At 42.7% G+C, this 16,673-nt stretch overlaps 1 protein-coding gene across 1 annotated transcript in view; it reads right to left on the reverse strand.

The window, feature by feature from the left end:
• Positions 1-2,291: 2,291 nt before the first annotated feature.
• SNX19 (sorting nexin 19) overlaps positions 2,292-16,673 on the reverse strand; it is a 41,003-nt gene continuing 26,621 nt past the window's right edge. The window contains exons 9-11 of the mRNA XM_032357651.1: positions 6,376-6,560; positions 5,061-5,148; positions 2,292-3,971 (exon numbers count right to left, since the gene is read on the reverse strand). Coding sequence (XP_032213542.1) covers positions 3,839-3,971; positions 5,061-5,148; positions 6,376-6,560 — 406 coding nt within the window. The 3' untranslated portion in view covers positions 2,292-3,838. The remainder of the gene's footprint in view (positions 3,972-5,060; positions 5,149-6,375; positions 6,561-16,673) is intronic.

A 16,673-nucleotide genomic window follows, 5' to 3' on the forward strand; every position in this document is an offset into this window, starting at 1 on the left:
TAGTGTAATGGTTATTACACATGTAGGCTTGAGGGTAGACTGGCAGGATTCGTTATCTAGGCTCTGCCATTTCTTTCTTTCTTTTTTAAAGATTTTATTTATTTGACAGACAGAGATCACAAGTAGGCAGAGAGGCAGGCAGGGTGGGTGGAAGCGGGCTCCCCGCTGAGCAGAGAGCCGGATGTGGGGCTTGATCACAGGGCCCTGGGATCATGACCTGAGCTGAAGGCAGAGGCTTTAACCCACTGAGCCACCCAGGTGCCCCAGGCTCTGCCATTTCTTTTCAAGTGACTATGGGCAACTCACAATCCCTCTGTGCCTTATGCTCCTCATCTATGAACTGGGAAAAGATAATAGAACCTACCTTACAGGGTTGTGTATGGGTTAAGTGAGTCACTCCAGGTGAAGTGGAAGAGCTTCATGTGGTGGCTTCAGCAAATGTTCTCCCTTATAGCTGGTTCCAGATATTTTTAGAGTACCATGGGGGAATTGTTGAAGTTGTACAGATGATTATGATAATAGACATTATCTACTAACACCCTTTCTCTGCTACTTCCTTGCTAACATCTATTAGGTATCTAACTTTCCTGGAGGGTGGCCTCCTCTCTGGTTGGGGGTGGGGGGGATATTGTTGCAAGTCAACCAGGTAATGCCATTTTCAGTAGCCGTGGATTGGCTTAGGGGTGACAGTTCTGGCCAACGTGAAAAGCACTGTTGAAGGACTTCTGGAAAAAGGTTTCCTCATTCTTTAAAATAAAAAACAAGGAAGAGACTGTAAGGGCCTGGTTGGCTAGAGGGAGTTATTTTATGTTTATGCAGCAAACTTAGATTGACCCAATGCAGTAAACTTAGATTGACCCTGCCCCTCCCAGAGGAACTTACTTGCAAAGCCTAGATACAAGGGCGGGTCAGGCCAGGTGAAGACATCCAATCAGTGGGGAGCACATATATCTACTAGGGTAAATTGAAATTCAATTGGCCACCAGTGTGTTACCTAGCAGTTTTTTTTTTTCTGTGTGTGGCAGACTTAGCATGACTGTGCAGCTTTCTCTGTGTATTGCAGTCTCATTGGCCACCTATAGCCTGGCTAAACTACCTCTATAAAAGTTAGTTTGTGAGGCTGGGAGGGGTCACCTCTTTGCAAGAGATGGCCCTGACCGGTCAGTTTGATTCTTGATGCTTGGCGTGAAATAAAGCTTTGCTTGACCTTCGCTTTGTATCAGTCTCGCTCCTTTGATTATGGACCCTAACAGAGATGACTCTGTTCTTTCATATTGTTATATATGGATGTGATGCTCTGAACTGCAGCAACCATGAAGGTAGGCATTCTGAGAACAGGACAAGCATGTCTACAATGGCAGGGGAACAGATGGGAGGAATCTGGGCCCTTTATGAGGTCAGAGTTGCTGAATCCATCAGCCCCTGGGGCTTACCTACTCAGGTACTTGTTTTATGGAAGAAAATAAAATTTCCTACAAGTTTTCCTTCAGTCCAAAGCACCCTGACTCATATAGCCATATACACATATTTTTACTCCACCCAGGACCTAACAACTGTTGTTGGGTTCCATGAGCAAAGAAAAGAGTAACAACTGGAAATGAATGTGCTGCGTAGAGCCAAAGAAAAATCACGATGTCCTGGGTCAATGCAGACCCAATTCGTCATTGCCTTTTATCACTCTCTCAGCTGGGAGCATCTTTTCTTGATACCTGTGGCTCTCTCCCAAGTGCTGATCTCCCTTGTTGACTGTGCCTGCTACCGAAACTTGACAAATGGGTTTTGATTATTTCCTTGGTGACATCCATGATTTTCCTTCTAGGTAGGAGGGCCTGAGGACAGCTTATGTGTATGTTTTGGGGCACAGACAACAGAAGTGGCATCTCTTATGTAACATGAAATAAAAGGAAGTTCTCTTTGTGGTAGAAGTGTTAAAAAATTACTTAGAATTTACAGCCACAGGGATTTTGTGGTGTGTCAGCTTACATACTGGGGCTGTGTGTGACATCTGAACCAGAACTAACAACAGAGATTCAAAGCAATGTAGGTGGCTGAGTACGTATGAGGAGAGAAGGTGAGTGGGAATGAGCCAGCTACCGCATTTCTCCCAAAGGGCAACCTGGCCTGAGCTGAAAAAGGTGAAGGATCGGCTTCCGTAAGTGAGGCTGAACTCCCTGCAATCCCACACTCCTGCAAATACTTACTAAAGCTAGAAATGCTGAGCTCCTTCTGCCTGTGAATGTCCGGGGTGGGAGAGCTCTGGAGCCATAAAGTCATTGCAACAATCAAATTTTAAGGCTAGAAGGTGCCATGAGACATGATCTCATTCATCTCCTCGTCCTTAGGCAGTAATATTCGACCTAAAGCCTTCCAACCATAGCAGGACTCATTTTATGGCTAAAAGCCGCCAGAGGGGGGGAAAAAGAGTGTAAGATTGGCACAACTTTCTCCCATAAACCACTTTAATTGTGTGCACATCATCTACTTCAGAGTCTAAGATAACCTGATGCCCATTCTAGACCCATCCCATTCTCATCAATCTAATCCCAAGATCCCCCTCCAAATGGGAGGATCCATAATTCAGTGACAGCAGGACACGAACAGGCAGGCGCAAAGCTAATGGGATGAGGGGGCAGAGGTCTCCCATGACCTCCTTAAAACTTTTCTGTCAGCTACTGACATGCATTTAACGACACGTTGTCTGCCTCCTTTCCAACAATTTCTCCTAATTGTTCCATTCTTCTAAGACACTACAGCATGATATAGCACCTTTGCCTTCATCTTCAAGTGTTCTCAAAGACTAATTAGATCCTTAAAGAACAAGAAGTAAAAAGCTTTTTGTGGGTAATCAATTCCCTGCAGGTTTGCTAATATTATCGGTTCAGTTTAAAAGTCCCTCACTGGAGACTTGTGAAGACCGAAGCCCATAGCCCCCTGGGTTTCCTACTCTTTGGGCATTCCCAGTGTCTCCTTTCCCTTTGGAAGCACTGGGCTGAATAAGCAATCTGCCATGCAATTCTGCTGAAGGAAGACAGAGAGAAGGTCACAGAGACCAAAACTCAACTGCTCTTTGAGAGGGCTTAGGAGTAAAGCTAATAAATAACATCTTTGCTGCAACTCTCTTTTAGAAAAGGGTGTGGAGAGTGGGGTGGATCTACCAAGAAGCTTTGGCAGTCTGCTTCTGAGCAGAAAAAAGTGTAGCCACCCAGGGAAGCAGCCTTCAGTGACATCCTCCATAGGGCTGATGTATTGGAGAATAGTCAATCACCAAAAAGTCCCTTGAGAAATGTTTTCCCTCCGTCTTCTGGAACTGTTGGGAAACTAGACAGAACTTGGGGGGTCTGGTTTTAGGAGTGGTCCTAAAAGAAACTGCAGTTTCCTGGTAGGAATAGAGAGCTCTAGAAAATTGTCTGTTCCTCCATGAAATTTGGCTATCAATTTTCACTTGGTCCATCTATAGCTTGTGTGTTGGTGGATTAGGAACACGTATACACAGGGCCAGGCTCCTGGCAAACAATCTTAGGGAGGAGGGCAAAGGAGAGGCAAAAGGGGCTCATTCTTCTACCTCACAGATTCCTTTTTCAGGATCTACCCACCAGCAACAATCTGAACACCACAAAAAAGTACGGAAATGGATATGCATATGATTGGTACATATTTCCCCCATCATCTGCTATGTCACCTGCCCTGTGGACTAGAGCTGGGGAAGAACTGTGTCCCTGGGACCCTAGGTCTTCTGAGCTACAGTCCAGTTGCAGAGGGCACAGGTTCCTGACTGGTCGTGGGGTGGCACAACAACCCTCCTTTCCCAGCCTTCAAAGAATGGGTGAATAACCTATGGCTAAGGGGAGACACCCATTCTCTTGGGGTTGCCTGGGGTATCTGAGGCAGAGGTGGTTATGGCTGACTCCTCAATAGAGGCACTGAGATCCAAGAATTCCAGGATGATGTCCCAAAGGCAGTAAATCAAGTGCCTGAAACAAATGGACAAAACAACTTAGAGGGTCTGGCTCAGTCAACAGACACCAGATCCTGTTTATGACATTTACTTTCCCTTCCCCCACTTGCCCATTACTGATATCCTTAGTGAACTCTAAATTTCAATAGCCCGATGAAGCCTCTGCCATGAAATAAAAGTTTTGTGAATAAAGATTATGACCCCAGTGAAGCTGGAAACAGAACTTGAGACTAAATTTCAGGAAATTCCACATTTATTTATATAGCTACCTTAGCACATCAGCACTGCCCTGAAGACTGTGAGGGAGGGAAAAATCCCTGTGATATCAACTTATTAAGAAATTTCAGAGCTTCTGACTATGGCTGTTTCTCATAGTTAATCATTATAAATCTCCAGTGACCTTACAGGCAGTGAAGCGAAAGCCAGCACCCTTGTGTAGTGACAGTTAATAGGTATAGTCTGCTTTGGGACAGAGTTTGAGAAATGACTGGAAGTCCTGAATACTTCTCAGAAGCACTGGTATCCCAAGTAACAGCAAGGAAATTGCCTACCTCTTCTGGGTTATTCTAGGGGTGTTCACTCAGTATTTCTGGGTCCTTTTATCAGAGCTCAACCTCATTATCTTGTCTCCTTGCTATTAAGCAAAGACAATTCTTGATTCTAACACAGAATCAGCTTTGCGGTGAGGCCTTGAACACAGAGCTGAAAATAATCATCCAGCCTGTCATACACAGGCTATGGGATGTTCTTACAGTGTTCACAGGCAGGTGTTGAAAGAATTGCTAAGCACACTGAATAAGCCTGGAGGGTGACAGGGCATTTTCAGTAGCTCACATGGGGGCCTGCATCGAGTTCTTCCACATAGAAACAGTGGCTGGCCCAACAATGGCCCACAGCAGCATGACAACCTGCTCAGAAGCAGGCAGTGTGGGTTTTCCTTAGTGTGTATGGACCTGGACATCACAATTAGCAGTCAGGGCCTAGGGCAGAGAAAGACTGCAGTTCTATCCACCTCCATGTGGGCTGCTCACTTAGAATCCATGGACACCTGAGACCACAGATGGCTTCAGCGGTAGAAATGCTGCATACATGCCTTCCACCCTACCTGTTGATAAGGGGTTGCTGCAGTGACTCCAAGACTAGACTCCAGCTCAGCCGGCATCTGTTCGCCCCAAGGATTTCTACCACAATATCTGAAGAGGAAAAAACAGATGTGGTTTCAGCAGTAACACTGAAACCTGAGATTCGAAGGAGATTATCTCATGATATCTACTATCTTTATCCAAACTGGGAACTTCTGGCAAACTTCTGAACCACACAACCAAACTAAAACAGGGAAAAGCTAAGAAAAGCATTTAAGTGTTTAAAAAAGGATGGACCTGAAGAAATAATTCTGTAACCTGTCACTGTAGGTACGTCTGATGTAACAGTTTAGGGTGGAGAACAGAGATTGGTAAGAGTATCTAATAACATGGATGGAACTGGAGGGTATTATGCTAAGTGAAGTAAGTCAATGAGAAAAAAACAATTATCATATGATCTCACTCATATGTAGAATTTAAGAACAGAGCAGCACAGGGGAAGGGAGGGAAAAAACAAAACAAGACAAAATCAGACAGGGAGACAAACCATAAGACTCTTAATCATAGGAAACAAACTGAGGGTTGCTGGAGGGGTAGGAGTTGGGGGATGGGGTAACTGGCTGATACACATTAAGGAAGACACGGGATATAATGAGCACTGGGTGTTATATGCAACTGATGAATCCCTGAACTCTACCTTTGAAACTAATAATACACCACATGTTAATTAATTGAACTTAAATAAAAAATAAATACAACAGAAAAACAAGAGTATATAACATTGTCCTAAGAGCTAGCCATTCACTACTATACCCTCACTACCACAGCACAGCCATAGGTAACAAACTGCCTTCCCAACCGTCTAAGACCCTATAGAAAGTAAAGAAAAAAAATCCTCTTCAGAGTTGGTTTTTATCTATTGCAAAGGACCATATGCCTTATTCAACGACCCCAATTTATCAAGGCCGAGCTTCTGTGTGACATACCATTTTCTTCCCTGGTCCAAATACCATGAGTTGGCAGAGAACCTGAAATCTTCATCTGCTGGGAATAGTTCTGAGACCTGCCTCTGTGGTGTAGGCAGATCTGTTATTACCTCAGAGCTGCAGGATTCTCACCTACTATTTATGGTGTGGTCACAGTGATCCTTTCCATTCCCTCAGCATCACTTGAATGAGGGGTAGAAGAATCACAGCTCTGAGCATTTACCTATCAGTCTGAGAAATGGTGGGCCAACAGATTTTTGAGTCTAGGTTTCTGAGGGGTGTGGGGTAATGGTGGCAAGGCAGGATGGGAAAGGAATAATTATCAGTATAACCAATCTCATTGTTCAATTACCTGGCAGGATTCCCATCAGGCTCTGCAAGGCCTGTTCTTCAGCAGCCACTTTCTGCTCCTGGGTCCTCACAGGCCGTGGACACTTCGGTAAAACCCCACCAGGCCAGATGGACTCCTGAAGAAGCTGGAGGTACTGCACCCAGCGCTGTGAACATGTTAGATTAGCCACTTGCACCTCTAGCCACCTGTGGTGGAAGAGAGGAGAAAGGCCCGATATATCTGAAGGAAACACCACGGCAAGGCAAGTGAGCAATCAGAATAGGGCAAAGCGAAGGGAGTACCAATTATCACAAGTGACATCAAGCCAATTCAACAACTTTGGGCCACAGAGTTTGAAGAGGAGTAATAACAATAATCTTGTTATTTACTGAGTGTCTACTAGGAGCTCCATGTTGTATTAGGGGTTTCACAGAACAGAGCACTAGAAGGGCCCCTGTCCCTGGGCAGGACTGGAGCTTGCCAACTGTCCTCTTGGGAAGCACTGTCCTCTCAGCGATGTGCACACACAGCCTTCACAGTTAAGGGTTTGGTGATTTTACACAAATTTCTCTGCTTTGCCACCCCGTCCACTTCTAGCTGCTCTTCTTGTCCCTATGAGCGGTTCTGAGAGTACCCTTCATCTGTCCTTTGCTCATGGAAGTCCTCTCACTGAGAAGGCCCTCTTCTTTCCAGAAGTCAGCTATTCTCGAAAGATCTGTTGAATCCCACCTCCTCCACAAAATTCTTCTTGATCATTCCAGCCAGAAGTGCTCCTCTTTGTCCCCTCAGACCCCCTGTGGCACTTAGTTCTACAGCATAGGTTTTGAACTCATATTTTACATTGGAGCAGAAATTATTTCCTCATGTGTTTACAGCTCTACTTTTCCGACTAAATTATAAGCATCACAAGAGTTCTAGGTCTTACTTTTAAAAAGTTCCCCACAGTGCCTTGGTGCTCAAGAAATGTTTGTTGACTGATTGCAATTATTCTTGTTATGATGAAACCTTCCTCCTTTGTCTCACATTAAAAAAATGAGGGAATAACTTGGAGGGGGGGCAAACATCAAATCTGCAGCTCCTGCAGGGTATTCTCTCTCTCATTCTTTATTTGTTCCTGCATGTTTTCAGAGTAATACGGTTACTAGTTGAGGTTCGAGGCTGCCAAGGCCTCCTTAGTACATAGCAGGGCTGAGACTGGCCGGGCTCTGCCTGGAACGGACGGACCAGCAGCGACGCTTCCTCTGCTGGTACTGCACCACGTGGCAGCTCATGCCACTGCTCCTATACCCGAGTTACTTGTCGTCCATCCAAGAGCAGAGGGGGCTGCCAAGGCAAACTTTATTTAACCTCAACTCTGCCAGACAGTCTGCATTCCTCTCAAGCTAGGCATTCCAGCCTTGGGGGCTGCGATCCCCCAGGCTGAAGGCTCACAAACGATTCTAAGAATAGGAAGTCTGAAAGGTAATGGCAGGGCAGGAATGGCAGACACTGATGGAGATCAAGAGCGGCACAAAGCTGCTCTTGCCCAAAATAGCCATCACGATCGTATTTGTTATTATTAGGGCTGCATCTCCTTTTTATAGGGCTTTTCATTCAGCGAGCCTAAGACGCTTGATGAAAGGGATCCAGTAGCAAGAATTTCTGTTCCTGTTTATAGAAGAGGGTCAGCAAAGGGAGATGGATACGATGCCCTGATCAGATTCTCTGCAGGGGATCAGGTGACCCAACTCTCGTTCTTCACCTCGAGCCACAAATGCTTGTATGACTTCTGCTAAGGTGAATGACATGCACCAGGGTCTCATCTGAGTGACTGGAGGGCAGGGGTGAACACCTGAAAACCAAAATCTTGAAGTCCTTCGAAAAGTCAGGAGAGTCTTAAGCCAGAGGCCTTCAGCTGTAATTAGTTCTAGCTCAGTTCTCATTCACATTTGCACAGTGTGCCCTGACTCTTGTCCTCTGGGGCCCCTGATGCCTGTGACCCCACTCTACAGAGGCACCTCAGTATCCACTCAATCCTTCTCAGAACAGAATATTCACCAGTAAATCTGGGTACCTCGGTCACCTTCTGGGCTTGTCTTACAAGAGAGGAGACTGACTCTTTTGAACTACTGTTAATTCACCTGACAGGAACAGGCCCCTGTGCTGCACCATGGCAAGGATGTCCTCTTTGTTTTCTTCCATCGTAACTCAGTGACTCAAGCACACCAGCGGGGTGCAAAACAAATTTTAGCACGTGGCAAAATATGAATGTATAAATATATATAAATCTACAGAACAAAAGCTTATTAAACTCTAAATGGGAATGTTGGGAAGAAGAACCAAAGTAGGAAAAAGTAAAAATAAACCCTTTGATGATGAGGATGAGTCAGTGAGTCAAGACAAGTTGCGGGCATTAAGCAGAACTGACAGAGAGAACTCAAGTCTCCAAGTGAATGTCAGCTGCTGGTAAAGGAACTGTCAAGCACTATAAACCCTGAGGCACAGAACTGATCAACAGAAGGCTCTAGAAGAGTCTGTCCCAGGAATGTAATGAACATAAGAAAATATAAGACTTGTGCAAACTGGCAGAAAAGAAACAAACTGCATGTCTAGAAAGAGGCATATAATGTAGAATGTGGCTTCTACCTATGAAGTACTATGGTTTCTGTTAGTCTTACTATTTTCCATACTCCGAAGGCGAAAGATGTCAACCACACACCCTGGTACCGTGAAGATTTAAACATCTACTCTTTTCAGGATTCTCCTCTTGCCCAGGTTCCTCCCACCTCTCCTCCTCCAAGAACAGGAGCCTTTCTCCTGGATATCTGGGGTTAGCCAGGTTTTATTTCCTAGCCCCAGGCAGCCTATGGAAAAGAGGCAGGGCAGCAAAGCTTTCTGCTTTGCCTCACAGAACTTCTGAGGTATATTCTCTCATCATGGGGGATGAGCATCCCAAAGTGGAAGAAAAAAAGGATATAGCTGAAACCAAGAAAATGACCAGTGCCAACTACTTCCACCACCCAAATTGCCTGTCCCCAGACAAAATAGAAACAAGTCTGTGAGCTTTAGAACAATTTCCAAGGCATGTTTTATTATTCCACAAAATACCTTTTTTAAGTTGTAAATGGCCAGATTCGGGGATCCGGTATTATTTGCCTTGCCTAACACCTAGCATAGAATCAACAACTGATGACAGTAAAGAGGGCAGGGGTTTCTTCATCCAATGAGCTCTTCTACCCCTTCCATCCCCATTTCCTTTCCTCTTATTCTATCATCCTTCTCCAGAGTGTAGTGCCACACATCCCACCACAGTGCTTTATCTAGCCTTATTAATTCCCTTCATCCTGCTCAGTTCATTCTGAAAATGGGTTAGAGCAGATAAGGTGAAGAGATTAACACTGGAAAATTAAAAAACAGACTGCCGCCTTATCTTCTTATTAATTCCCTTCACCTCTCTATTCCACATGTTGTCTTTCTATTCTTAACCTACAAGTAGGAAAGTTAAAAAGAAATCTGTGTCCCTATAGCCTCTCTTGAAGCAAAAGGAATGGAATGTGTGTGTCTGACGTCCAACGTACCACAGGAGCTTTTCCAGTATCAGTTTCTGGAATCTGTTGGTACTGCTCACAGAAATCTAAAGTTTCAAGGTGGATACACACACATATCCCTTGGTTTATTTATTGTAAATTATTTATAAGAATTCATTTACTAAATACAAATGTTATTGTTTATGTAATTCAAGACTCATGAGGTAAATACGCTAAAATAAATATGGTAGAGACTAGCCACAAATAGCATTGGTTTTAGTTTCTACTACTATTCCAGTTCTGATATTAGATTTATAGTTATCTCTCTGCCTACCATCCTACCTTTTTTGACCATTAAAAGAAGAAGAAAAAAAAGCCAAACCAGGTCTGTTCTGTCAGGATGTCCCTGGATGATTCTGAGCACAAGGCAGCCTTCCTAGTGGGCCTAGAAATAGCCAATAAAATGAGAAAAAAGCAACAACAGATTGACACGGAGATATTCAAGATCTTCTCTGATGCCAGACATGGAAGGAGGGAGGATGTGGAGATGAGGGCTTTCTACTACACTGGGAGTGCATGTCCAGTCCATGTTCACAGGAACCTGATCTGAAATAGCTACAGATAGAGGAATGAAGCAATAGCTAAAAAGGAGACAGTTTAATGCTAGGGCTTAAGATGGTACCTCAAGGTTAGCGGAAGGTCATTTCCCATCAAAACAACAGAATCAAATCTCACGATTAAGGAGAAAAAGCTTTATAGGGATGATGTTTAATCTAATTACCCACCGTCCTTCCACTTCTTTGCTAAGAGCTGCTGTGGCTGAGTGAGGAGGGGTCCGTGGGGAGGATCATGAAGTCATAACACAGAAAATATTCCTAACAGCAGTAACAATCTAACAAAAATGCCTGGTGCAGTACAAACGAAAGAAAACAACAGACTTATTCCTTGTACCCTTTTTATCCATCTGGCTACCTCTGTAGGCAACCCAAGGGTGATTACACTTCCACCTCATTTTCATGTACGAAATATGGTTCAAAGAAAAAAGAGAGGGTAAAAGAAGATCAGGTTAAAGGTCCTACCATTCTAAACAGTTTTACAGTAGAGGTGTCAACTCATTTTATTACCCTTAGAGTAGAGTTTTCCAACCCTGGCACTACTGATAGTCAGACTGCTAATTCCTTGTTGTGGGGGGCTGTCCTGTGCACTGTCAAATGTTTAGCAGAATTCCTGCCCTCCCAGGTACCTCTTGTGTAACAGTCAAAAATGTTTTCAGATGTTGCTGCGCGTCCTCTGTGAGGCAACATCATCCCCAGTTGGGAATCACTGCCTTAGACTTAGGATGTTGGAAGCCATGTGTTGGGCCATTTCCATTTACTTCAACTCTGGTCACTGTAGCACACCATTTCTCAAACTGTGGGCTCAACAGCATTAGAGGTGGCCATGCACTCAACACTGTAGTCTGTGACATTTAAAAACAGCTAAGCAGAAATAGATGAGAAAACATGAATGTGTATCTCATGTTTCGGGACCCTCTGTTTCATATATGGATGTTTATATGGATCTATCAGATATATTTGTGTATGCCTGCATATACTATGTGGTCACAGTGGGTCATGATGTAAATGTATTTCCTACTGTGGATTGAAGTTTAACAATAGCAAGAAAAACACTGATATAGTATAAGGAATTAGGAGTTCAAAAAAAGGGGGGAAAAAGCCCAAGCTACATTTTTAGCCTCCTGGAAACACTCCCCACCTCCACCCACCCCCAAGTACCCTGTAAAATGTTTACAATGGCATAGATCGTGAACACTGTGTTCTGTCCCACAGTCCTAGCACAGTACTACAAGTATTTGCTCATTAAATCAGTAACCCCAACGCAGAGGGTGGACAGAGAGATCTTGAGGGTGATGTTGTGGATCCAGGGCATTTCCCATTAAACAAGCTGTTTTTGCCAATGTCACACCTGATAAAAGTAACACTTCCAGTCCCTCTGATTCCTTTCCCAGGCCTCTGCCTTCCTGCCATGGCCTCTTCTCGTGTTTACAGACAGTTCCTCCTTGTCAGCTCTCGGCTCTAGCCTTCTCAGTCCTAGAACTGGCCATGCCCAGGTTACTCAGCTGTGTCTGAGAAAGTTCAGCATTGTTGCCCTCTGACTGTGTATCTAGGTCACCATCCTTTCCTGCCTTGTGTGGGGAGAAGAATGGGGAGGAAATGAACTTCAAGGGCAAGAAACCCCTGCTTCTTTTTCCCAATAACTACTGTGAAATCTAAAATGTCTCAGAGTCTACACAATTTCTTCTTTGATTTTTGCTTTCATGTTTTAAATCATAGATCCACATCTTTAAAACATGTGCTTCAAGGGAAAACTACATACTGCCTAAACACCCTGCTTTAAGAATCTGAGTTCCACACTTCTATATCTAGCCACAGGTTTTGTTTTTGATTAGTAACGTACAAGTTACAGCTACAAAATTAATAAGTGTTAAGAACTGAAGCATTTTGAATCGAGGAAGGAAATTAAAGAAATCATCTGTCTACGGGGCGCCTGGGTGGCTCAGTGGGTTAAGCCGCTGCCTTCGGCTCAGGTCATGATCTCAGGGTCCTGGGATCGAGTCCCGCATCGGGCTCTCTGCTCAGCAGGGAGCCTGCTTCCTTCTCTCTCTCTCTCTGCCTGCCTCTCAGTGTACTTGTAATTTCTCTCTGTCAAATAAATAAATAAAATCTTTAAAAAAAAAAAAAAGAAATCATCTGTCTAATTTTAGAGGTTATCTATTCCAATAATCTCACCTATTAACACATGAAAACAGAGAACCAAAAACAAGCACTGCTTAGCAAAAGGCTTATAGGAACATACAACTTCACAGCTGGAAGGAAACAGGTGATCCCTACCTCACCTCCTCCCAGAGTCTAAATCTCCTGAGTAGCATCATGGCAGAGCCAAGGGTTCTGGTCCATGAATGCAGAAAAAGTTGGGCTTTTATCTTAGCTCTGCCACCAATTAGGAATGTGACTGTGGGGAAGTTGCTTAAATTCCTGAAAAGGAGAATGACAATTTATTAGAGATTCTCCTTAAATACTGACAACCAAAATCAGCCTCGTTGTAACTTCTGGTCATTGTTCTTACTTCTACCCTCTGGAGTTAATGGGAAGTACTAAAGTTACTAGGTCAAATCTCTTTCAAAATGGACCAAAGACCTAAATGTGAGACCTGACTCTATAAAACCCTAGAAGAAAACACAGTCAGTTATTTCTTTGATGTTGGCCATAAAAACCTTTTTCTATATACGTCTCCTCAGGCAAGGGGAATGAAAGCAAATTAACCTATTAGTAACACACTGGAATAAAAACCTTGTGCACAGAGAAGGAAACTATCAATAAAAGGATAAGGATACCAACTGAACGAGAGAAGATATGTGCAAATGATATACCCGATAAGGGGTTAATATCCAGAATATATAAAGAACTCCCACAACGCAACACCAAAAAACCCTAAATAACCCAATTAAAAATGGGCAGAGTTCCTAAAAAAACATTTTGCATTTTTAAATTCAACTGTTATTTCTCCCCTAAGTCTCTTTTATAAGATACACATCCTTGATTCTGGCAATGTCAAAGTTGAACACACAGAATACACTCAATAAAGTACTGAAGAGAAATGAACCATTCCTCATCCTGGTTCCATCCCCTGGGTGTGTGCTACTTTTTATTCTCTCTTAAAATGGAGTACCCAGAACCAAACACAACCTCCAGATGTGCCCTGACCAGCAAAAGATGAAAGAATGCAGAGGATTAGTGCCTTCCTTGTTCCATACACTATACTTCTATTAATACAGTCGAAGACTGTGTTGGCTTTTTGGGCACACACTTCAAAGCACTGACTCATACTGAGTTTTGCAGTCAACTAGGACCCTAGTTCCACATATGTACTTTAACAAGAAAATCACATGCTCCTCTGTTAAGCCTGGTCTTGCCCTTCTGCACTTGTGCAATTTTTAAAAAAATCTAAATTCTGACTACAGTTCTTTCTATTAACTCCATCATGTTGGTTTTCACCTATTATTCTAACTTTTCAAATCCTGATTTTTGTCACCCAGAGTATTAATCACACTTCTAATGTTATTGTTACTGGCAAATTTACTGATGAAAAAATTAACCAGGATAAGAACAAGAAAAATGCTCTATCACTAGAAATCTCCCTCCAAGATGACATAAATTTGTTAGACAGATACTCTTGGGCTAAAGAAACCCAACTAACCATGGATCACTTAAAAGTCCTATATATAGTCCGTTGGGGCACCTGGGTGGCTCAGTCAGTTGAACGTTGAACTCTTGATTTTGGCGCAGGTCATGACCTCAGGGTTGTGGGAGCAAACCCCATGCTGGACTCTGTGCTCAGCGCAGAGTCGGCTTGGAATTCTCTGTCTCCTTCTGCCCCCTGTCCCACTCACACACATGCTCTCTCTCTAAATAAAACCTTTTTTTTTTTTTAAAGTACTACAGTCCAGGCCATGTATGTCCATTTTGTCCACATGGATTTTATGAGAATATGGCAAAAGTTTGTTGAACTCTACCTACAGTTTAATAACCAATGCATTCCTTTACCTTAATGGTTTAATAATCCTGCTAAAGAAAGAAAGAAACTATGCTAATCAGGTTGGGCACATTCTAACTGAATACATACTGATTTCTGGGGCTCGCCATTTCCCTCTGTGCACATGTTCACAAAACATCTATTTAATGATCTGCTTCAGAAATTTCTAGAGGTAAATGTCAGGGTCAATGACCTGTATCCATTTTTTAAAAGGCAAGATATTTGTCCATCTCCAACTTTTTCAATGATCTTAGGTCTTCAATGATAAATACAAATTTTAAGTTCTGTAGAACATAATTCATCTGGATCAGGTATAGGAACTTAAAAATAGGCTAAGTGCTCTCTTATTTGCATTCCTATTTTATAATCGTGTCTGTCCAATTCTTGTCAAACCATTTTCCTTGACAGAAAAAAACCTAGAAATTAGCTTAGCAAACAGACTAATTCACTGTTGAATAAATGAATAAATGCTTTCTCAATGTAGCCAGTGACTACTATAGCACCTGTTTCAAAAGATTTACCTGTATTTTCTTTGCTGTTTTTAAGTCTTTTTTCCTAACATTTATTCACAACTTCAACTCTGAGTTTAAGCTTACCAAACACCGTTCTCATTAGTTCTATCACTACTATTTTGCATTACTCAGTGTGTGTCCTCTCCTCTGCCTCTTTTTAAAAGTATGTGCATACGTCTAGAATCAGTTAACTATACTGGTTTCATCTGATCTTGATTCTTTCCTTTCCTCACTGGAATTCTGTGTTTAATTAGTTTATTTCATTTACTCCACACATATTGGTGGAGCTTCATGTAAGTGCCAAAAGACTAAGATTCTAAGGTTTTGTGGGAGAAGATCTTACTTAATTCATTTTGATATTTTCCTCAGCATTTACCATAATAGTGCGAGTCATACAATAAGCTATCAAGTACTGAATGAATCAATCCGCAATTCCCAGTGATAACTTTGAGTGTTAGAATTTGAAGCTAACTCATTATTACAGCCTACAAAATGGTATTATTTTTTCTCATGCTCTGTTCTGTTCTCCTGTGAATTTTATTAACCTTTCAACTACCTCCACTTTCCTGTCAGCTGTTTTTCATAATATCCAGAGTTAGCTTTATCTCAAAAAAATTTTTTTTTCTTTTTTTAGGCTTCTTGCTCTTCACTGAATTGACAGGTCTTCGGCCATGTATATTCTACTATCCTTGAGTATGCTCTATTTGAGTTGGGAATCTGCCTTGTGAGTATCATGTGCCAAAGAACAGAAACTCTGAAAAATTTCCCTTTGTACCAGCTTATACCATTTTACATTTTCCTTTTTCTTCCAAAGACAAAAGAACTTGTAGATAAAAGAAAAGATGAAAAATACAATCTGGGCTCATGGGTCCTTAAGCCTTATATCAGTAAATCTCAAAGTTACTAGGACTACAATCCCTACTTCCTCATGTGTTGTCATTTATTTTTACACAAAAGGAGATTATAATGTACTGATTTGATGAGCAGCCACAGACTTTTAATCACATGTCAGATATGCTGGGCAGAAGATGCTCTATCATCCTCTTAGCTATGCGTCTCAAGCTACATGGTAGAAAACGGGAGTCATCCTTGGTTCCTCCATTTCCCCGTTCCGAATCTACCTACCCTCCTGTAACACCACAGAATAACTGAAAAAAATCACTAAATCTAGGTGATGCTACCTCCTCCATCTCAGGCACTCCTCACCCTTTCCCATTTTTATAGCAATTCCTCATCACCTTCCATTTCTACCGGTACAACCCTTTCCCTAACTTGTCTCCCTGGTTCTAACTTTGTCTCCTTCTATTAGTCCTCCAAGGCATTATTTAAGTGATTTTCTAAGTTACAAAGGTGGTCCTGTCATCACCTGTTTGCATTTTGTAAAAGGCTTCCCCGCAAATGGGGGCAAACTTGATCTCTGAATGGCTCACAGGCTCTCTATGAGTTGGCACTTTCTTCAGGGTAATCTGGTCCCTCCTGTTGCACATCTTCTTTTTCTAATCATACTGTCTTCTTCGAGTAGCACAAATCTGCCAGGCTGTTCACTGCTCTGCGACCAACACTCTGTTCTCCAGTGTCTGCTCACAACTTCCCTTCATCCTTTCAATCCTGTCTCAAAAGTCATCTCTCCCGTGAGCCTTTTCTGGGCCTCTCATCATCCATTACTTCATGCCTTTTATTCTCTCATCACCTATAGAGTCTTTTTAAA

This window comes from Mustela erminea, chromosome 9, assembly GCF_009829155.1.
Source record: "Mustela erminea isolate mMusErm1 chromosome 9, mMusErm1.Pri, whole genome shotgun sequence".
In the NCBI taxonomy this organism is placed as follows: Eukaryota; Metazoa; Chordata; class Mammalia; order Carnivora; family Mustelidae; genus Mustela; species Mustela erminea.